Genomic DNA, 22,879 nt, shown 5'->3' on the forward strand with positions numbered 1-22,879 from the left:
GACCGCGCCGCTCGCCCCGACACCGCACCCTCTCCGACGCCCCGACGCTAAACGCCCGCCTCTCCGTCGCCTGCCGCACAGGCGCCCGCCCCCTCGACCCGAGCTAAATCGGGGGCTCGACCCCGCGGCGCCCTGAGCCTCGACGCCACTCCCCGTCACCTCATCGCCATCGCCTCACCTCGCCCCCGATGCCCGTTCGCGCGCCGTCGTTGATCTGGAACTGGGACTCGGCCCCGAGGCCACCGCCGCTCGGAGTCCCCCTCGCTGGAGCCATGACGCTGCCAACCGCGTCCTCGTCCCCTCCTCGCGCAGCTTCATCGAGCCACGTCGCCCCCGTTCATCTACAACGATGGTGAGGCCGTCGGCCTCGTCCTTCCCTTACCCCCTGCCGCACACACGCGCCTGTGCTGCCCGCTACTATTGCGCCAGCCTCGCACGACGCTCGTCGCGCCCGCCTCGCCGGCCCGTGTCGCGCCTCCCGCTCAACCCTCCCCCCCCATCGCGCGCTGCTCGCTGCGTCCTTGCGCACACGCGCCGCCCTCCCGCGATCGGCCTCTGCCTCGGCTCGCCGCTGCAGGGCGCAGCTCCGGCCGGCCGGCCTTTCCACGGCCGCGCCCGGCCTCGGCCTCTGACCGGCAACCCCATGCCCGCACCCGCTGAGCACCCCGCCCAGTTTGGCCTTTGGCCCGCTGACCAGTGGGGCCCGGCCCCCTGGTTATTTAAAAATAATTAATTAATTAGTTTAACTAATAAATTAACGGATTAATTAACCTAAGAAATATTGCTTAATTAGCTTTTTAACTTGTAATTAACTTAATGTGTCAATGATAGCAGCTCATCCTCCGGTTCTGTGGTGTGATAACATTGGTGCTACATATCTTTCATCTAATCCAGTGTTTCACACTAGGACGAAGCACATTGAGGTTGACTATCATTTTGTTTGGGAACATGTTGCACAGAAGCTACTTTGTATCAAGTTCATTCCGTCAAAGGATCAACTTGCTGACATCTTCACGAAGCCTCTTCCACTAACTTGCTTTGTACTTCAAGCCACAGTTAAGATTGAGGGAGGGTGTTAGACTGTATATATACGCAGTCTGTGTATTAATATTGTAACATTGTATTGTACCTCTTGGTACCTCTATATAATGAAAGAGCCACACCCCGTTTAGGGTGTCGAGCAAGTTCCCAACATATTATGTTTTACAATACTTGGTGCACGTACCACATCTCCCTACAACAACGACAAACAACAACAAAGACTTTAGTCCCAAACAAGTAGGGGTAAGTTAGAGCTGAAACCCATAAGATCTCGAAGCCAACTCATGGTTCTGGCAGGTGGATAGCTAACCGCCACGCACCCCTGTCCATGGCTAGTTCTTTGGTGATATTCCAATCCTTCAAATCTCTCTTTACGGACTCCTCCCATGCGAAGTTTGATCTACGCCGACCTCTCTTAACATTATCAGCACACTTTAACCATTCGCTATATATGTGGTAGAGCTTCTAGAGGCATGCATTGTATATGTCCAAACCATCTCAGACGATGTTGGACATGCTTCTCTTCAGTGGGTGCTACCCACATGCTTCTCTTCAGTCGGTGCTACCCAACTCTACCACATATATCATCATTCTAGACCCGATCATTCCTTGTGTGGCCACACATCCATCTCAACATGCGCATCTCCGCTACACCTAACTGTTGGACATGTCGCCTTTAGTTGGCCAACACGCATCGCCATACAGGATTGCGGGTCGAATTGCCATCCTATAGAACCTGCTTTTAAGCTTTTGTGGCACTCTCTTGTCACATAGAATGCCAGAAGCTTGGCGCCATTTCATCCAACCGACTTGTATTCGATGGTTTACATCTTCATCGATATCACCATCCTTCTGCAGCATTGACCCCAAATACCAGAAGGTGTCCTTTTGAGGTACCACCTGCCCATCAAGGCTAACCACCTCCTCCTTCTCCTCGTGCCTAGTAATACTGAAACCGCACCTCATATACTCAGTTTCCATTCTACTAAGCTTAAAACCTTTCGATTCCAAAGTTTGTCCCCAAAGCTCTAACTTTCTAGTAACTCCATTGGTGTACCACGTCTAGCTGATGAACAAAACTTACAGCACTCTTTTATACGGCACCGACAATGTGAAACTTTGGCTGGGGTGTTTCTTTTTTTTTTCAGTTTAGAACGTAATTTTATGTAGTTTAATCAAAAGGAACCTAACCTTTCAGCCCCTCTTGCAGCCCTGCACATGCACTACCTTTCCCTAGAGAGGATGTGTTTTATTTTATTAAACCAAGGCAGAGCACCATGCGTCCATGCCTGCTTACTATATCAAGGATACTACTCAGAGGCCAGAAATGCAAACAGATTGCTCCCACATGAACATACTATTTTTGCAAGTATCATGTTCTGAACTCGAGGCCTTTGTGAAGCTCAAGCAGCCGCAAAGATCGAGTTCGAGAGGAAAAAGCACACTGTTAGTCCGTATTAACACCCTCCAACTTTACAACATCATTCACCCTTGCCATTGCAAGGAGGCAAGAAAAACAGAGAACCTTCATCATAGGGTAAAGGCCAATGTGAAAAAAACATGGGGAGGAAAGCAGGAGAGAATTAATGAAGGGAAGGAACATTGTGGCTGTGCCTCTGATGAGCCCAGATCAGTCACTCCAGCAGAGAAGCATGACGACGCAGTGGCGGATGATGTAGAGCCGGGCCTTCTGCTCCCTCAGGACCTTCTGCAGCTTGCCCATATGCTTCTTCTTCCCCTGCTCCATGGCATCCACCAGACCGGGAGCAATGCGAGAGGTTTAGGTTCAGGGTCAGGTCAGGGCCCTCCTCTTGAGATGATGCTGGTATGTATGATGGGATGCGGTGGTGCAAATCTTGGTTTATATAGAAGGGGCAAGGATATGTGCTGCAGTATCTCAGGACAGCCCCCCATCCCCCACCCCACCCCACCCTACCAGCCCACATGCAGTCAACACTTTTGAGCCTTAGAAGGGACACTTGTGAGTCCAAATGCATGCTCCTACTATTGTATTACTAGCTTATTATTATGTTAAGGGCTAAGAGGGGAGAAGAATACTTACTTCACTAGTGTGATCATGCATAGATGGACCCTTGATAACACAGTGCTCAGGGTCAGGGGGCATGATTGAGGACCATGCGCCGCACCGCACCGCGCCGCGCCGCGGACAGGATCAAGTGGCCATACATGCCCTGCAAGCAAGAAAGGCAACCGTGGGTTGGTTGTTTAATGGCTCCAAGAAAGGCCATTCATGGTCCTCAAGCAGTCAAGCTTACCAGAAAAACGGCAGTCTGGGGCTGCCGCTTAGCCCTTAAAACTGCTAAAAGGGCGCCGGCACACTGCCGCATGTTAGGGCATCTGAAAGCCAGTGAAGGGACTAATCAGATCCACAGACATCTGAAAAACCGCGGGCGGGAGTTTTTTCTTTCATCTCCCTACCTGCAGCTTTGTCATGTGCATTGTTCGTGCTGGATACAACAGCACTAATCAGATCCATGCTGGCTAGTTCTCTCTCTGTCTCTCAGGATAATGCCAGGGTTTCCTCACACTAGACTAGACTGGCACAGAGTATGTATATTATCCTTTATGGGGATGAAAGGACAGGTCGGAGTATTCCGACAACTTAACAAGAATACATATATTAGCACAAAGCCAAAGGAATTCTGGGAACACGCCTGCCAATCTGGTGGCTGAAAATGGTACTGCCTCCGTTCGGAAATAACAGACGTGGTTTTAGTTTTAGTTCACAAATTTGAATACGTCAGTTATTTCCAAACGGAGGTAGTAAATATGAATCAACAAATAAATGCAAGTGAAAATTTGCTCTTGTCACAATATTGATGGGAGCTTGAATTTGCATATTATTCCCGATCTCATTCCATGACAAACAAACAGGGCTTGGGTTGACACGAGGCGCCACTAATGACACAATCATGGGGGCGGCTAAAGTAACTTGATGCAATAAGACAGAACCCAAATATGTAGCCCTTTGAACTTGTTGAAGCGACACAATCGAGGCTCCTACACTAGCCATGCAACTACTCTCGAATAGGCCACTGCGGAGGGGGCAAGCTGATAAATTGAACACTCACTATACTAAACAATAGGGTACTAGGCATTAGGAAACTAATCAACTACCAGGCAATGACCAATGGTAACCGCGATCAAGAAGACACTTTGCGCAGACCACTAACATTCATACGCAGTGGTTTGCCCTAAACCATCATGGAGAAAGAGAACAAACAATAAGAATCAATTCAGGGAACGGTAAGTTCGAGCTCTTGAAGCTCAACTGTAAGTCTTGAGCCCCCTCAAGGACTTCGTGGGATGGTGGCAACGAAGTTGCAGCTCCGTCCCCACCCCGGTCCAGAAAGGCACCGCCCCGGTCATAACGTTGGTGGCCTGATGCATCTGGAAGCACCGTAACGCGACCATCTTCAACAACTCAGCTCAGCTTAGCCCGTCTCCTCGACACGTTCAAGAGGGAAGCCAGGCAATGGGCAACGGCAGGTGTGAGAGGTCTGCCGGCTTTGCTTCCGGCGGTGGCAGTGTCTAGTGACTAGAGGTGTCGTGTTGTAATCACCGGGTGTTGCCCTTCTTAGGGCTTGTACAATTCTTCTTTTTCTACCAATGTATCGAAACGCAAGGCTTTTGCGTTTTCTCAAGAAAAAATGCTAAAAAATAAACTGATGGAATCATATTTGCTCATACCTGCAAATACAGATGTGCTCGCTTTTTCTTTCCTTGAGATGCAGATTCTATATATTATTAGAGAAATAAGTTAGTCATCATCATGTTCTGTATTGATAATTATATTAATCTCACTACCAAATGATCAGACAAAGGTGAGAGCAGAAGAACTAAAGATGCTCATGATATCAAGATTCAACTCACTGACCATGACCAAAATAATGCTGGCTAACATGAGACAGTGTTTGTGTGCTTCATGACCAGCATTGAGACATCATTTGTCACATGCTTGAATGACACTCATGCAGAAGATTCAACACTGTGTCAACAAATGTCGCATGTACCAAAAATGATCAATCATAAACCGGGATAAGTTAATACAAGCATATGTCTCAGTGCACATACGAAACTTCCGTTTTACCAACAGTTAACTCATAACACGTAACAGATGATGCAGAAAATACCACTGTATCACCATAGGATATTAACAGAGAGGCTCAGAAATCAACATGGGGAGAACCCTAGAAAGTGGCACACAGGGGCAGCAGACAACCCCTGCACAAGAAAGTGCCCTGTGTTTGACTGGAAACTAGGCAAAATACATTGAAATGCAGTAGAGGACGCAGCATCAAACGGCTACAATGTCCAATATAAGACAAGCACCTCAACCAAAGTGCGCGCACACACACACACATAGACATAGGGCTGTTTTTTTTCTAATCATACGGAATAAGTACACTCAGAATTGCTTTTCAGTCAAAAGATATGCCGACTGCACGGATGATCCGAGTACTCATTCCATCCTGCTTCCTAGCAGCTTCCGAACGAATCGAGGCGGCACGAGGAAATCTCCAAGATACTTGAATACGATCTCCATAAACTCTTTCCAACCCTTTACCGGCACAATCTACCGACAAGAGGATGTACTACAGTACTCTGCTACCACGTAGTACTGTTAATTAATCAAGCCCGAGAAGATCTTGGCAATGCAAGAAGATCGCTAGTGTTCTCCCAAGGAAGTTCAAACAGACAAATTACAGTGGTGTGAGATATCCAAGTACCAAGATAGATAAGCAAAAAAAAAGAGAAGGGAATAAACTACGATACCAGCCGCAAGCAGTAGTGCCAGATACCAAGAACCTTCATCGGAGCCATACCGAACCGCTACTGAATCTGCAGATTTCAACACGTATGCGGCAGGATGAGCTGTCTGTTATCCGAAACGATCATATCCGTCAATAAGATCAAGCTTTTTGTCGGCGACAGGAACAATAACCCACATTCAGATGCAGAGATTTGTCCCCTAAGATTAAATAAAAAGAGGAAATGAAGAATTAGCGCGGTTGCATGGGAGGAAGGGCACGGCATGCTCGCCTCCTCTATAAAAGCCCAGCCCCCGGCCTTCCCAGTTCCACGCCACAGCAAGCTCCAACCAGGGATCAGATCACACAGAGAGCAAGCTCTCCTGCTTTCATCACATCTCTTCAGTTCATCAAGCAAAATGGGGAGTGTGAGGAGCCAAGGCAAGCAAGGGGGGAGGGTGAGCAGAGCTCTGAAAGAGAACAGAGCCAGGCTCTACATCATCCGTAGGTGCATCGTCATGCTCCTTTGCTGGCATGACTGAGCTTCAAGCTGCATTCTCCTCCATGGAACCCATCAAGTCAAAGGGTCCATGCATGGAGAAGTCACACTTAGATAGGGAAGTATCATCAGTTAGTTAGGAGTAGAAGTAGAAGCTAGGAAGGAACTCCCATGCATGCTCATGGCATATTGCTCTCAAGAAAGCTTGGTAGACTAGACATTCTATCAGTTGTTTCTTTACCATGAGTTATTAGTATTTATTTTTCCATTTTTTTCTCCACCTGTTTTCCCATCTGCCACCCCTTAGGCAGTGGGATATGCGGCTGTTGTATCTTTTTGGACATGTTGTGTACTGTACCCATGCATGGTCTGATAGAGATGATCCAGTGAAAGAATCAAAGCCGAACATGGACTCTTGTCCTTCTACTATGAAATGAATACATATTATATCTTCTTTCGTTGTGGAGGTCATACAACTTGAGCTGTCGATAAACTTTTAATCCTGATATGCATGTCTCGCTATATTCGGGAGCTCGCAATATTTCATAGAAATAACCATGTGTCTGTGTGTGGGGTGGGGATAAAACTTCACCTCGATTTTTAAGAAAGAACGATAAGGACAGACCCAGTGCATAGAAGCTCCCACACAAGGTGGGGTCTGGGGAGGGATTATAGGAACCTAGTCTTACCCCTGCAAAGTGCAATGCAGAGAGGCTGGTTCGAACCCAGGACCTCTTGGCACAAGTGGGGAGGACTTCACCACTGCGCCAGGCCTGCCCTCTTAAGAAAGAACGATGATAGAAAAAAAGCCTCACAACTTTGATACACCAAGAATAAAGCACTAGGGTGCACGTACAGCTAGGGAATGAACGGGAAGTCCACAAATGCACTAAATGTATATATATATATATATATATATATATATATATATATATATATATATATACTGCTTATTGGTTGCGAGAAATTTTGTCCAGATCAATGATGAGTTGAAGTGCATAAGAAAATAGCTTCATAGTGTCTTAAGCAGCAAATAATGGAGTCTATGAGCAGTCCTTGATTGTCCTTTTGTACTGTACTGTAGTGTGCTGCATCGTACGCATCATAGCTAGCTGAATTAACTTTTGCACACGTAGGCGGCATAGATCAGCTAGTTTAGAGCCTAAGCACCCATCAGACGGTATAATATCGTAGGAGTATTATGAATCAATCATCGGCAGAAAGGACAAAGTCGCTAGTTAAGCAGCAGCTGCAGTCAAAGATGTGTAGTGTAGAGAAAACAAGAAACTCACCGGAAACACGGGGGCCATGTCTTGTGGGAGGAGCTCCTGCTGCATGTCTCAAGGAATGGAGATGGGAGAAGAAAAACAAAGCGGCACACAGGATGCAGAACCACAGCAGCGCAGGGCCTGGCCAGGCAGAAGCAAACAGCTGGGCAAAGAGACAAACGCACGAGCAGTCGTGCGCGCGTGCACGCGCGCATGTGCGCCCCACGCACGTACGTACCAAGGCAGCAGGCACATGCAGCACTACGTACATCCCGTGAGTTGTGGCCAGGGCAGGGACCAGACAGCCTCATTTCTTTCAAGGCCAAAAGTGAGCACAGGCTAGTATTGGGTGCCAACATTATCAGCATTTTGCGGTCCAGAAAACATATGATTGATGGTAATTGTTGAGAAAGGAAGCACCAGCGCCTGAAGCACTGAGCAATGCATAACACAGATGTTGCAGTGCCATGCATGGTTCAGTCGAGGTTTCCCCATTGACATTAACTCATGCATGTCATGGTCCAGTACAACAGTCAAGATTTCAGGTACTCTGATTGAGCTTCCGTAGTGGATTCCTGACCCTTGCTGGAGTGGTGTACCAGCTACTAGTTGTCTTTCTCAGAAGGACTGTATGCACAATATCTCAGTTCTCCTCTATGGCAATTCCATTATTCGTGAGATATGCACCAAGCTTAGGGCATGTTGGAGTTGCAATGGTTTCACATGAAACGGTTGAGTTCCTGAAAGAGCAGCATCATCATATCAAGAGAACAACAATGGCATAGACAGCAGCATATCAAGAGAACAACAACAGGTTAGTCACCTCTCAAAGGACCAGGGAAAAGGTGCAATTGCATGGAGATACGACCGCAAAAAAGTGTGGCCACACAGACTGATTCCAACTTTCCATCAAAAGCACAAAGCATCAGATACGGATCACTTCAAACCGTTAAAAAAAGGTATAGCTCGCTCGCGGAAGTACAATTGTTCCAATCTCAGATTGTCATCAACTTGCCAATTGATAATTATCTTTTTTGAAAGATAGCAGGAGAGCTGCTACTATTCATTAAGAGGAAGCGGTAAAGAGTTATCAATCTCAGGTTGTCATCAACTTGCCAATTGATAATTATCATCAACAGTATAACATCAAGTTGAAGCACAGGTAAGAAATGATCTTCACATCAATCTTTCTCCAGTCGTACAAGAAGATGACAGTCTCAGACTACTGAGTTGGATCTCTCCCCCTTTGCCTGTGACAGCAGGCAACCATGGAGAGAAAAAAGGACCTCAAACAATGAAGTCTAGCCTATACAGAGCAACTACACCTAAACTACTCTAACCCTGAAAAAATGGCTGTGCCAAAAAAGAAAATCCTAGAATGGAAGGAAAAAACAAGAGCCGCCATGGAGACCCATCAGTCGCTCCATCGGAGCAACATGACGACGCAGCGGCGGAAGATGTAGAACCTAGCCCTCTTCTCTCTGAAAGCCCTGTTGAGCTTCCCTTGGCCTCCAATCTTCATGGTATGCTCAGGAAGCTTGGTGCAAGGCAAAGAGAGGAGTGCAGCTAGGCAGACAGCTTGTAGACTAGTGGCTGGTGTGGTATGAGATGAGAGGGATGTTGAGTGGGGGGGCCTTTATATAGAGGCACACAAGGGATGATATGCCATATCAAAAGGACATCATACCCCCCACATGCAGGCAGTTTGTTTACGCACTAGGAGGCACACTTCTGACCCTAAACTTATCCTACTCATTATTCTACTTGCTTGGAGCTTAGGAGCTAGCAAAAGGCTTAAAGTATGCAATGGCCATGACCACCCCAGAGAATTACAGTGGTAAAAACAGACAAGATCAAGTGGTCATCCATCCATCCATGCAACAAAGGCAGATGAAAGGTTGTTTAGTGACTCCAAGAAAGGAACTCCAAAAGATATCCTACCAATGCTTGGAGGGAAACTTCCAGGAAGGTCACCTTGATGCATAGAGTAGAACTGATTAAGCTTACCGCTAACAGGTGTTAAAACCTGGTGATTCGGCAATTAGGAAATGCTCTACACAAACGACGAAGCTAGGGGTAAAACTCAGACTTCTATGAAACTTGTCTGATTCCACTTTCCGTGCACTGGCATGGAGTTCTCAGTCCTGACTAATTCAAATTATTGTTGACAGATGATAACGCCTGGTAGTAGTGCATTTATGAAATGCTCTACAATAGGCTTAAAGTTTGGACTTCTAGGAGACTTGTCTGATTTCACTTTCCATGCAGTGGGATGGAGCTATGTCCAATGTGGTACTTCCATTAGTCATTACAGCTATGTTTGATACACATCCTGGTGACAGCAATCAAGTCGGCAGCATAGGACAGCAGTAGGATATGAACACATCGTAATTCTTGGACTCAGAAAATTGTTTGAGTGGGGAGTCAAGTATATGAGTGCTCCACGTACTTCAGATCATTTTACTCAAACATCAGGTTGTTTTGTTGATCCATCTTAAAAACTGAATAATTTTGAATGCAACATAAAAGTATATTTCTTTTGTAGTGCCATGAAAACTAGATAGTAACCTTTGTCAAAGTTTCCTGTTCACAGAATTAGCATATTGATATGAACTAACCAAGTTCCCCTATCGCCTTCTAGTCAGATGACAGGGTCCTTGATACAAGACCATAAATTATCTGTGTTTCTTATCCCCCAAACAGCAGCTATATTGGCAATAAGTTCCCTAGATCAAGGTAATTATTTTCGTTAACTACCGCAAATATCGTTTACATGTCCCCATTGTAAGAGAGGAAGAGACACAGGGGATATGGCTAGTGTGCACATCTTGTGACATTAGCAACAGATTAGTGTGCACAGGATATGGCTAGGGTTATATATGCATCTGTGTGGCTATGCACCTAGACTATGCACTTATCTATCTCACATACGTCTTCACTCGACAGCTGTAGCTAGGCAAACATCATCCATGCAATCACTACAAGACATCGTTAAGTACAAAAAGGTTGCAAGGGAAAGCAGTAGTTATTACAGGGCTGAACATTAATCATGTATGATGGAATCAAATCAGAAGAAAATCTCCATATGCATTGAACCTGTGTTATGCTACTGAGGCCGTAATATTAGAACAAAACTGAGGATCGAAGATGAGGGTATCACGAAGAAACTTCCTAACTGAAGGATGATCTCAGTATGATCTTGGCCTTCCTTTTTAATAATTTAAAAGGTGCCTTTTTGTAGTCTGCAATTTTCTCAATATAACAAGAGATTTAAAGTGCTTAGTGGAGAATGAACAAATTATGTGCCTCCATTATTTGCTGCATAAATTTATATTTTAATATTTTTTAGGCTTACAATCTGCAGAATAATCTTAAACTAAGTCAACTGCAACTAGTTAGGGAAAAGTAAAGTACTACTTGCCTTGGAACAAGTACTTTTAGTGCTTCAACACTTCAACAAAGCCAATCCTAGCATAACATGTAGAATTCATGAACTCAACAAAAACAAATTCCACACTCAAAACATATATCTCAACAACACAATGCTTATGTTGGGAACCATGAAATATCACAACAAAATCTGCAGATGCAATGAACATAGGCCTTATTAGGGGACAACGACTTAGCTAATAACAATATTAGCAGTAATAAATAATGAGCTAGGCTGGCAACTGAGGCAGTAATCATTTTGTTGTTTTCTCACTAACAATGATGAACTTAAAGACTTACAGTCCTAAAAAACACCTTAGGGAGCAAAACAAAATGCACATGTGAGCAACAAGAAACATTATTTAAAGATCATCACTTTCAGTAAAAGGTATCGAATAGGGAATAAACAGATAAAACTGAGCCAAAAATGAACACACACTCGTCAATCTGTCTTTTGCCCAGCTTAGCCCTCCATTTCCATATAAGAGTAGAATCAACATATGCATTAGAATATTAGATAATGTGCACCTAAATAAACTGGATACTTGATAATGAAAATAAAATTACTACCACTATAGCTAATTTTCTGGATGTGATCAGATATAGATTATTCTCCATTTATCCTAAATTTCGAATGACTATTCTTTTGCAACAAACCGGACAGTGCCTTTTTCACAATTTGAGGTACACAGAAATACTTTTCAAATGATACAGCATATGTTTTTGGGTAAGGTAATTTGTTCCTTTCAAAAAAAAATATGGGCATTCAAAAGAACAACACAAAGATGCAGATAAAATACATTTTTTACCGAGTAACACATATATCAATGGAGGTATGCAGGTATTGAACCATCTCTTCATAAACCTCCATTGTACCAATATTTCTCCTATTCGGGGCGGATAAAGCATGAGGAAGTGTACAAACAAATCCCGGCATGCAACTAGTCACGAACGGGCAACGTGAACTCGCACAATATGAAGAATTCACTTTTGGTGTGTAGTTGTGCCTTCAGTATAGCCATTAGCAGATGATGTCAACATTTCTCTCCTCAGCATCCACCATTAAGAATCCAGTGCCCAAGCTATGAATGAGAATATAAGGCCCGTCAGAGGAAGGCTTCAAATTTATGTTATTTTATTTTATCTAGTGAAAGAGAGGAAGATTTCAAATGATGGTCTCTCAAGGTAATAGACAACCATGTGTATGGTCGGGAAATTATAAGTTGTTGCGGTACAGAAATAGTGCTAGACAAGACCAGACAGGTCCCATTACTACAGCAGTGAAAAGATCATAGAGTTCATCAACCCTTCTTCATATAGCTCTCCATTCTTGCCCTACTATTGTTTCGGTGAACCGGTTTGTCAATCAGTTAGGCAACAACTGTACATAGTTGCATGGGTTGCCTGCATGAGAGTCAAAAAAGAACGAGAACCAGCAAGACAGCTGAAGTTAGCTATTGAAATTCTTTAATGTCAAAGCTCGGCAAAGTTGTGGCTACAAGGATTAGTAGGAAAGTTGCACCACTAGAACACTAACCAATTGAAGTGGAACAAGACCAGTGCATGCATAAATGAAGAGAACATATCACAGTCAGCAATTCTGGATAAATTGGCATATTCTCAAGTGTGCAGCTTAACAAAATTGCTCGGAGGATAGATAAGTCGGGAACAATATGCCTCCTCTGCAAGTTCTAAGGAAACAAGATCAGATTCTTCAATATTTAAAGAGAACTGGCTTTTAACTCATTTGCTCTTCTACAAAATAACCAACAGAAGAACAAAATAATTAAAGTTGCTCAAAACTAACCAAAGATGCATAAGATCCTACCAACCCGTCAGACAGATTGAAGGCAAGAGATCTTAAAAGTACTCAACGTACAAACACTTATATTTATCTATCCAAGAACATCCTTGTCTGATATAAATGAATTCTTGTGTTGTATGGCAACTCTAATTGAATTACCAAATAATTCTGCACAGTGCAACTTGCATGATATTATAAGGCTTTTTATGAAAAGCAGGAGCTTAAACAAGTCTACCTCTAGCCCCAATCCAAAATGCCTGAACAAAAAGCTGGTGAGATCATGGATGCTCACATGGTCTGGTGCATTGCTCAACTCACAGCTGCTTCAGCCATGTTATAAGTTTCAGAATCCATTGCCAATTTCCATCTCTCAAAATGATTGCACTCCAGGAGAGAGAAGAATATATATAAAGAATACAAGCCTGTCTCCTAAATTATATACTCAACTTATTCAACTTGGCTGCGTACTTGCATGTGAGTGAACTCATTCTTCTGTCTCTATAAAGGCACTCCAGATCCTCACATGCTAACCAATTCCACAGACTCAATCAGCAAACCTTTATAGCATATGATCTGCTTTAAACTCTAACAACCAAAATAATTTGTACTTAGCCTTGTAGGCATGGGAGCAGAGAGGCTCCTCTGTTGGCATGACTGACTCTAAGTCTATCATCTCCTGTTGTCTGGAAAGATAATAAAGGGAAGGTTCGTTAGAGCAGCGGAAGAGTGTCAAGCTTGGATGTATCATCTGATTGTCTGGACAGGCTCCTTTGTTGGCATGACTAACTAAGCGTTCGCCAGCCAGCATTTGTCTTCCGTCTTGCAACATTTCAGCCAAAATTTAGAGTTTTTTTAGGCTGATATAAACCTGCAGGAGAGCCATCTTGTCCAGGAGGTGTTAAGAAAAAGAGACTAAGAGCTAACTGGGACATCAAGGTGCAGTTGCGCACTTGCAAATTGTGAAGTCAACCTCTTCTCCACTCTACCACTGATGAAACATTGCAATATTGCTATCTTTCTGTCTATTTAACTTAACACTTTGTATTGGATTTTTTATGTTGTACATACATCAGTGGTAAGGGAGGTCTAGGTTTTTCATCTAATTAAAGGATAACTGTATCATGTATGTTATAAAAGAAAGGATCCCTACATGTGCAGTCAGAGCAAACTGCGAGGTTTGCTTCATTATAGTCCTTTTTTTTCATCTCCCTGCGGCATCCATTTCACAGCTAAGAAATAGCAAATAAATTACTGTATCAGGTCTTCCGGTTGTTTTCAGTTAGAAGATACCCAACCAGTCACAGTTTAAAGTTTCAATATTGTCGTTTTTAGTTAGAAGATACGACCAGTCATAATTTAAAGTTCCGTTGTTGCTAAACCTTGTTCCAGGAACAGAAAACAACAACAAAAAACGAAATCTTACAACGGAAGCTATATCAAACATATCATACAAAGTAAGAAATTGCCACCTGATGTGAAGCATGTGAAAAATTATCTCTCTATCTTCATTAATGAACAGCATGTACAGATCAGCAACATACAAGAGTAAAGCAACAAAAGTTCTTATGGAATATCCAGCGTTGTTCAATTTTGAACATACTGATAGAAGTAGCTTCCTAGCCTATCAGAGATACATGGTAGGACTAGCTGCCTAACCATCAAAAGCTATGTGAATGACGATGCTAACGGTGTAGCGCGTTCATTAATGCTCTCTGGTTTGTCGACCTTGCCCAGTAGAGTTCTTTGATCATGAGACATTTGAACAACAGAATATAGCTCCCCTTGGCAAGGAACAGAACCACATAGGATTTACTTATGTGCACTGCTCTTGGGGATATTTTATGAGTTGACTTCCCCTTCAACAGTTCATTATTTTTACTTGTTTTTCTTACTCAGCTGGTGCTTTTGTATGGAAGATCTAAAGGCATACAACAGACATTATTTACGTCAGTGCAGAGACTAAGAGATAGAACAACGTGCCAGGTGTTATGGTTTTGCCTAGTGATGAGGTATTTATTAGAGCAGCAACAAAGCCGAAGTTCACTCACAATTACGAATGCATCGTATAGGTTATTAGGAAAAAGCACTTGGTAATTGCCATCACTCAATGCTAATGTGCTTATATTATGCAAAATTCACAACACTGAAACCTTGAGAGCTACTTTGGGCAACCCAAAAGTTTATCCTGAATTGAAAGAGCTACAAGCCTACAATATTCACGGAAAATGATTCCAAAAGTAGTCAATCAACTATGTAAGGTGTTCACAAAATCTGGAATGCGTACACATCTGTCCACAAAATGTAAAATGCGTAAACATCTGTCAGCCAAATAAGTAAGTGCAGAGATCACATCTGTGCCTTATGTACCTACTTCCCAGTTCTAGCACACAGGATGTAACATAGACAAACTTAGTCTATTGTTCTGCTAATCTCATAAATAGCACAACTATGAAAATCAATTTTACTCATTTCAAGTGAAAAGAAATACACTGTGCCCACATGTTACTCCAAGTTTCCAATTGTAATAAGGCGAAGAAGAGAAGCAGTCGTACAGTTTATTCATACCTTACGAAACAAGCAACTTCAATAGTGTGAACAATATCTATCACTGTTTTTCTTTTCAAGTATCCGCGGCTCATAAGCTGGGAGAAGAAACAATCTAACACTTTACATTAGGAGATTATCCATATCCAGACCGGGAATATCAAATGGTAATTTTATAACTCCAAGGGCGGTAAGCATGAGGAACAGCCACAGAGGAAAGATCTTCATGCATAGCACCAAGATAGACTTTTGCCCTGCGGAGAAGAGCGGTAGAGAACTTCAGCCCAAATTTCACATCATAAATTATTAGTTCAGAACGATGCAAATAGGTAGGATTGCTTATGAGGGATGACGCAAATCTTGTTCAAAATGATTACACGCTTTATCATTTAGTACATAATCAATCAGGTTCTTCCTAGCAATGCAAAAATCCTTAGGCGGTCCATCATTCAGAATCAGAAAGTAAATTTCGCCTTTTCTCATAATAAAAAAAGAGGTAAAAATCGTGGTTATAAATTGCAGTATAAATGTAGCGCATAATAGCTACTGAATGTAATTGCTGATTAGGATGATGAACCGAAGGGGAATCAGCGTGGCGCATCACCTTCCTGTGCGCGCGACTCGGTGTTGTCGACCACCCACTCGGCGGCCTCGCGGATTCGGCGCTCGGCGTCGCTCTCCGGCTGCCCGATCGGCGTGGAGGCGAGGAGCTCCATGAAACCGGACTGTTTGTCCCTCCCAGAGGCGGACGGGTCGTCGGCGGCGCCGATAGCGCGCCGCACCTCCGCGACGGACGGCTGGGGCGGAGCCGCCGTGGAGGGCTTCTGGGGACGCGACCCCGGCGCGCGCCGCCGGATACGGCGGACGGGGTCCCCGGAGGCGGAGGATGACACGACGGCCAGACGCGGGACGCAGGCGGCGACGAGGTGGCACGCCATGGGGTTTCGGAGTGTGTGACTGCCAGAGCGTGTGGGGCTCCTGCGAAGAGGAACTTCGCAGGCGGATAAAGCTTGTGTTGGTTTTATATTTAACACAGACACAAGGGATCATATATGCACAAGCATAATGTCCCACAGTATCGGATTCATTATGAAAAACATGTTGCAACGCAGTATCGTCCTTCTACAAAATGAACATAAAAAAATACGTTGCAATTTAGTCGTGTCCATATTTTCTTTGTGGGACGTAATGTCCCATCGATTTCATTTAAATACATGTTTTAATGGCATTTAAGTATGATCCTTTCATTAATTATCATGAAGTCCTCATCCATTTTATTCAGGAATTAAATCCTTGCTTTTCTAATTTAGTAGCCCCAACACATCAAGGCCTATAAATCCTTTCTTTTAATTATTCTATCTTTTTACCTCAAATTCTTCATGTAGAATTTATTAAGACCACAATCTTTCTAATAGTTATTCCACCGATTTACCCATAATCCTTTCTTTAATTAGTCACATTCGTTTAAATATTATATTTAAGCCCACAATCCTTTCTTTATTAGTTCATTCGCTTAATTAGCTCTTCCTAAACATGAGCCTTGGACCTCACCCTTCCCCATCTACAGGAACGAAGGGCGATTTGTGCGAACCCCGGGCTCTCCACCTCGCCGTTGCCGAATCGGCGGCTCCCTCGCCCTCCGTCGGGCGCTCCGGCGGCGGGAGGACGGGGAGGCCCGATTTGCAGCGTGTACATAGTGTAGGAGTGCCTAGGGAGCCAGCCGGTGGCGTCGTGGAGGCGGCGGTGCGACTGGATCGGTTTTTTGCAGGTGTTGGTCTCCCCTTCGACGGCGAAGTTCCAGTGGAGCTCCGCGGTGGACCAGCTCCCTTCTTCGTGCTCGCTGCTCGGTGGAGAGGTCGTGCATGGCTCCCCAGTGCCAGAGATCGAGGATGGCGATTCCGGCGGTTGAAGATCTAGAGAAGGAAGGCGATGTTGAGCGGTGCGATGACGACGACGGCCATGGGTGTAGGTCCTCAGGGGCCGTTGATCGGAGACTTCCTGTTTCGCCCGAGGGCTGCTTCGATCCAAGGCGTCAGCGAGCAGCGGCGAACGGCGCGTCACCGGCTCGTCCACGGCACAGGCGTAGTCGGGTTGAAGAGGGGCTTGGTTGTAATTTCCTTTTCTGTGTGGACCTTTCAGTAATTTGGCCGTTTTAATATCAACTCCTTTTTTCGCAAAATAAACATGATGACTGCCACTCGTATATTTAGAGTGAGTTGGGATTAGTAAATATGAAAGGTGCATAAGTCTTTGGTTGTTACATCTAAGAGATAGACAGGAGGTCTTGAGTTCAATTCCCACAATGTTGATTTATTTTGACCCAATTATTTTTCGCGGTCTCTCTATGAAAGTCCATAAAAGGCTCATCAACATACAAGTAACTGGCCTAGATCACTTAACGTGTGTAAACCAAACGTAAAGGACTAAACCAAACCAAGAATACCTATTCCCTTTAATACCCGCTCCTTTCTTCGTGCTCGCTGCTCGGTGGAGAGGCCGTGCACGGTTCCCCTGTGCCAGAGATCGAGGGATGGCGATTCCGGCAGTTGAAGATCTAGAGAAGGAAGGCGATATTGAGCGGTGCGACGACGACGGCGGCCATGGGTGTAGGTCCTCAGGGACTGTTGATCGGAGACTTCCCGTTTCGCCCGGGGGCTGCTTCGATCCAAGGCGTCGGCGAGCAGCGGCGAACGGCGCGTCACCGGCTCGTCCACGGCGCCGGCGTAGTCGTGTTGCAGAGGGGCTTGGTTGTAATTTCCTTTTCAGTGTGGACCTTTCAGTAATTTGGTCATTTTAATATCAACTCATTTTCTCACAAAATAAATAAATAAACATGATGACTGTCACTCGTATATTTAGAATGAGTTGGGATTAGTAAATATGAAAGGTGCATAAGTCTCTGGTTGTTATATCTAAGAGATAGACCGGAGGTCTTGTGTTCAATTCCCACAATGTTGATTTATTTTGACCCAATTATTTTTCGTGAGGTCTTGTGTTCAATTCCCACAATGTTGATTTATTTTGACCCAATTATTTTTCGCGGTCTCTTTATGAAAGTCCATAAAAGGTCCATCAACATACAAGTAACTGGCCTAGATCACTTAACATGTGTAAACCAAATGTAAAGGACTAAACCAAATAAAAAATACATATTTCCTTTAATAGTAGGTATAGATAAACACGCACACACTTTTACCTCTGCAAGCATCTCTAAGTTGTATATCATCTTGAGATTAACGAAGTCATCAAAATCCGATACACTATGTGGTGTTTGATTGTGCACTGCCTATATTATGCTTATCTCTTCTCACTAGTAATGACCTGACACTACATATAAAGTTCGAAATAAGCATTGTTTTAGTCCTAACTAGTAAACATATCACATGTTACAGCTCATTCTAACTACCAACAAATTGCAGTACAAATTAACACTTATATGGCTCAAGTAGTTCCTCGGTTGTCAAAGTAGGGAAAATATATTCTCTACTTTTTTATGTTGATTCTCTGTTGTTGCGTCTTCCTTTGTTGTTATTCTTCCTTTTCGGATCTTGTCTAATTTCTGTTTTTCCACATTGCCTTAACCATTTCAACTTTTTGCTCTTTCAAGTTTCATTGTCAAATTGTCCACACCATGGCCGAAGGTACCGACATCATCAGCCGTCATATCTTCCTCCCCGGCATAAGTTCGCCACAACCCTATTTTAGGATCCAGCTATGGAGGATGCAGCATGCAAGAGCAAGCCTAACCGAGGTGGTTAAAGGGTGAGATGGCTTTGGATCCAAGATCATAAATTTGTCTTTAGAGCTTCGTATGCCCTCTCAACTGTAACTCTAATACTAGAGTATCTAAGATTGACGAATTCATGTGTAGTCCTAGAATAATTCACAAAAGAGAACTCGTTCTGATGATACCTGTTTTCCTGAAGGGTGGAAGAACATCATGCCAACATGCCTAGTCATCATCTCCTAGGTAGAACTTGCCATCAGGGATATTGATCTCATTAGGTCAAGTCATGTTGTCAACAAGAATGTTAGGATAATGGTTTGATCTTTCCCAGCCAGCTAACACATACGAAAACTTCATATCGAAGGTAACAATATCAAGCACGTTCTGACTTGTGTAGTGCTTTCTACCCTTGTATGTTGCAGCATGTGACCTAAATACTCTAACAGTCACGTGAGTATCATCTATTGCATCAATGCACTCATGTGATGGCATGGAAACATGGTGTTATGGTTGTTAGCACAATACAAGCATGTCAAGGCATGAACCACGAGTAGTGCTCACTGATACATCTCCAACGTATCTATATTTTTTTTATTGTTCCATGTTATTGTTGAATGTTTTATATAACTTTTTGTTGTATTTTATATTATTTTTTGGGACTAACCTATTAACCCAGTGCCAAGTGTGATTTGTTGTTTTCTGCTTGGTTTTGGTTTTCAGTAATATACCAAGCGGAGTCCAAATGCTACGAATCTTTTTGAGAATTTTTTTTCTGGACAAGAGAGACCTTAGAAGCTTCGGGAGGAGACTAGGCGGCAAGGCAATAGGGAGCGTCTAGGGGGTAGGCGCGTCTTGATGCCTTGTGTGCCCCTCGTGGCTCCGTCTGACCTAATTCCACCTCTATAAATTCTCTAAAATCGGGAAACCAATAGAGAGCCACCCAAAACACTTTTTCCGCTGCCGCAAGTTTCTGTTCTTTTGCGATCCCATCGGGAGGCCTTTTCCGGTACTCTACCAGAGGGGGAATCAGTCACGGAGAGCTTCTACATCATCCTTGCTACCCTCTGATGATGCGTGAGTAGTTCACCAAAGACCTACGGGTCCATACCTAGTAGCTGGTGTTGGGAAACGCAGTATTTCAAAAAAAACCTACGATCATGCAAGATCTATCTAGGGATGCATAGCAACGAGAGGGAAGAGTGTGTCTACGTACCCACATAGACCGAAAGTGAAAGCGCTAAGTAACGCGGTTGATGTAGTCGAACTTTTTCGCGATCCAACCGATCAAGTACGGAATGCACGACACCTCTGTGATCTGCACACGTTTAGCTCGGTGATGTCCCTCGAACTCTAGATCCAGCTGAGGCCGAGGGAGAGTTTCGTCAGCACGACGGCATGTTGACGGTGATGATGAAGTTACCGATGCAGGGCTTCGCCTAAGCACTATGACAATATGACCGAGGTGGAAATCTATGGAGGGGGGCACCACACACGACTAAGAGATCAACTTGTGTGTCTATGGCCCCCCCCCCATATATAAAGGAGGGGAGGAGGAGGTGAAGGAAATATGCCCTAGAGGCAATAATAAAGTTATTATTTATTTCCTTATATCATGATAAATGTTTATTATTCATGCTAGAATTGTATTAACCGGAAACTTAGTACATGTGTGAATACATAGACAAATGGAGTGTCACTAGTATGCCCCTACTTGACTAGCTCGTTGAATCAAAGATGGTTAAGTTTCCTAGCCATAAACATGAGTTGTCATTTGATTAACGGGATCACATCATTAGAGAATGATGTGATTGACTTGACCCATTCCGTTAGCTTAGCACAATGATCGTTAATTAGTTTGTTGCTACTGCTTTCTTCATGACTTATACATGTTCCTCGGACTATGAGATTATGCAACTCCCGAATACTGGAGGAACACTTTGTGTGCTACCAAACGTCACAACATAACTGGATGATTATAAAGGTGCTCTACAGGTGTCTCCGATGGTACTTGTTGAGTTGGCATAGATCGAGATTAGGATTTGTCACTCCGATTGTCGGAGAGGTATCTCTGGGCCCTCTCGGTAATGCGCATCACTATAAGCCTTGCAAGCAAGTGACTAATGAGTTAGTTGCGGGATGATGCATTACAGAACGAGTAAAGAGACTTGTCGGTAACGAGATTGAACTAGGTATTGAGATACCGGCGATCGAATCTCGGGCAAGCAACATACCGATGACAAAGGGAACAATGTATGTTGTTATGCGGTTTGACCGATAAAGATCTTCATAGAATATGTAGGAGCCAATATGAGCATCCAGGTTCTGCTATTGGTTATTGACTGGAGACGTGTCTCGGTCATGTCTACATAGTTCTCGAACCCGTAGGGTCCGCACGCTTAACGTTCTGTGACGATTTGTATTATGAGTTATGTGATTTGGTGACCGAAGTTTGTTCGGAGTCCCAGATGATATCGGGGACATGACGAGTAGTCTCGAAATGGTCGAGACATAAAGATCGATATATTGGAAGGCTATATTCGGACATCGGAAAGGTTCCGAGTGATTTGGGTATTTTTCGGAGTACCAGAGAGTTACGGAATTCATATTGAGCCTTAATGGGCCATACGGGAAAGGAGAGAAAGGCCTCAAGGGTGGCCGCACCCCTTCCCCATGGACTAGTCTGAATTGGACTAGGGAAAGGGGGCGCCCCCTTCCTTCCTTCTCCTTCTCCCTTCCTTTTTTCCTATTCCATGTGGGAGGTGGAATCCTATTAGGACTAGGGAGTCCTAGTAGGACTCCACACTTTGGGCGCGCCCTATGAGGGCCGACCTCCTCCTCCCTCCATCCTTTATATACGTGGCCAGGGGGCACGCCATAGACACACAAGTTGATCATTGATCCCTTAGCCGTGTGCGGTGCCCCCCTCCACCATAATCCACCTCGGTCATATCGTAGTGGTGCTTAGGCGAAGCCCTGTTCCGGTAGCATCATCATCACCATCACCACGTCGTCGTGCTGACGAAGCTCTCCCTCGACACTCAACTAGATCGAGAGTTCGTGGGACGTCACCGAGTTGAACGTGTGCAGATCGCGGAGGTGTCGTACTTTCGGTACTAGGATTGGTCAGATCGTGAAGATGTACGACTACATCAACCGCGTTGTCATAAAGCTTTCGCTTACAATCTACGAGGGTACGTGGACAACACTCTTCCCCTCTCGTTGCTATGCATCACCATGATAGATCTTGCGTGTGCGTAGGAATTTTTTTGAAATTACTACGTTCCCCAATAGGAGGAGGGTCGGCCTCAAGGGGCGCGCCAAAAGGGGGATTCCTACTCCTAGTAGGAGTAGGTTTCCCCCTTTCCTAGTCCAAGTAGGAGAAGAAGGAAGGAGTGGGAGAGGGAGAAGGAAAGAGGAGGGCGCCGCCCCCTCGTAGTACAATTCGGACAAGCCCATGAGGGGCGCGCTGCCACACCTTTAGGCCCTTCTCTCCTTTCCTGTAAGGCCCATTAAGGCCCACTACTTCCCCCGTGAATTCCCGTAACTCTCCAGTACTCCGAAAAATACCCGAATCACTCAGAACCTTTCTGATGTCCGAATATAGCCTTCCAATATATCGATATTTTCATCTCAACCATTTCGAGACTCCTCGTCATGTCCATGATCTCATCCGGGACTCCAAACAACCTTCGGTGCATCAAATCACATAACTCACAATACAAATCATCATCGAACGTTAAGCGTGCGGACCCTACGGGTTCGAGAACTATGTAGACATGACCGAGACACATCTCT

At 44.4% G+C, this 22,879-nt stretch overlaps 4 protein-coding genes across 4 annotated transcripts; 1 reads left to right on the forward strand and 3 right to left on the reverse strand.

The window, feature by feature from the left end:
- Positions 1-2,439: 2,439 nt before the first annotated feature.
- LOC119299490 lies at positions 2,440-2,821 on the reverse strand (the record flags this gene model as incomplete). Its single annotated transcript, XM_037576709.1, has 1 exon — positions 2,440-2,821. A coding segment is annotated over one exon (150 nt), but the record flags the coding sequence as incomplete, so codon positions are not given.
- Positions 2,822-6,133: 3,312 nt separating this feature from the next.
- LOC119301256 lies at positions 6,134-6,588 on the forward strand. Its single transcript, XM_037578195.1, has one exon. It carries the CDS (start codon positions 6,233-6,235, stop codon positions 6,353-6,355), a length of 123 nt encoding a protein of 40 aa, XP_037434092.1. The 5' UTR covers positions 6,134-6,232; the 3' UTR covers positions 6,356-6,588.
- A 2,118-nt stretch (positions 6,589-8,706) lies between these two features.
- LOC119301257 lies at positions 8,707-15,176 on the reverse strand. The gene is made up of 2 exons (XM_037578196.1): positions 12,547-15,176; positions 8,707-12,413 (listed from the first exon to the last, which is right to left on the reverse strand). Exon 2 carries the CDS (start codon positions 9,100-9,102, stop codon positions 8,995-8,997), a length of 108 nt encoding a protein of 35 aa, XP_037434093.1. The 5' UTR covers positions 9,103-12,413; positions 12,547-15,176; the 3' UTR covers positions 8,707-8,994.
- A 162-nt stretch (positions 15,177-15,338) lies between these two features.
- LOC119301255 (probable NAD(P)H dehydrogenase subunit CRR3, chloroplastic) lies at positions 15,339-16,359 on the reverse strand. The gene is made up of 2 exons (XM_037578194.1): positions 15,962-16,359; positions 15,339-15,611 (listed from the first exon to the last, which is right to left on the reverse strand). Exons 1-2 carry the CDS (start codon positions 16,293-16,295, stop codon positions 15,481-15,483), a joined length of 465 nt encoding a protein of 154 aa, XP_037434091.1. The 5' UTR covers positions 16,296-16,359; the 3' UTR covers positions 15,339-15,480.
- Positions 16,360-22,879: the final 6,520 nt, after the last annotated feature.

This window comes from Triticum dicoccoides, chromosome 5A (assembly GCF_002162155.2).
Source record: "Triticum dicoccoides isolate Atlit2015 ecotype Zavitan chromosome 5A, WEW_v2.0, whole genome shotgun sequence".
In the NCBI taxonomy this organism is placed as follows: Eukaryota; Viridiplantae; Streptophyta; class Magnoliopsida; order Poales; family Poaceae; genus Triticum; species Triticum dicoccoides.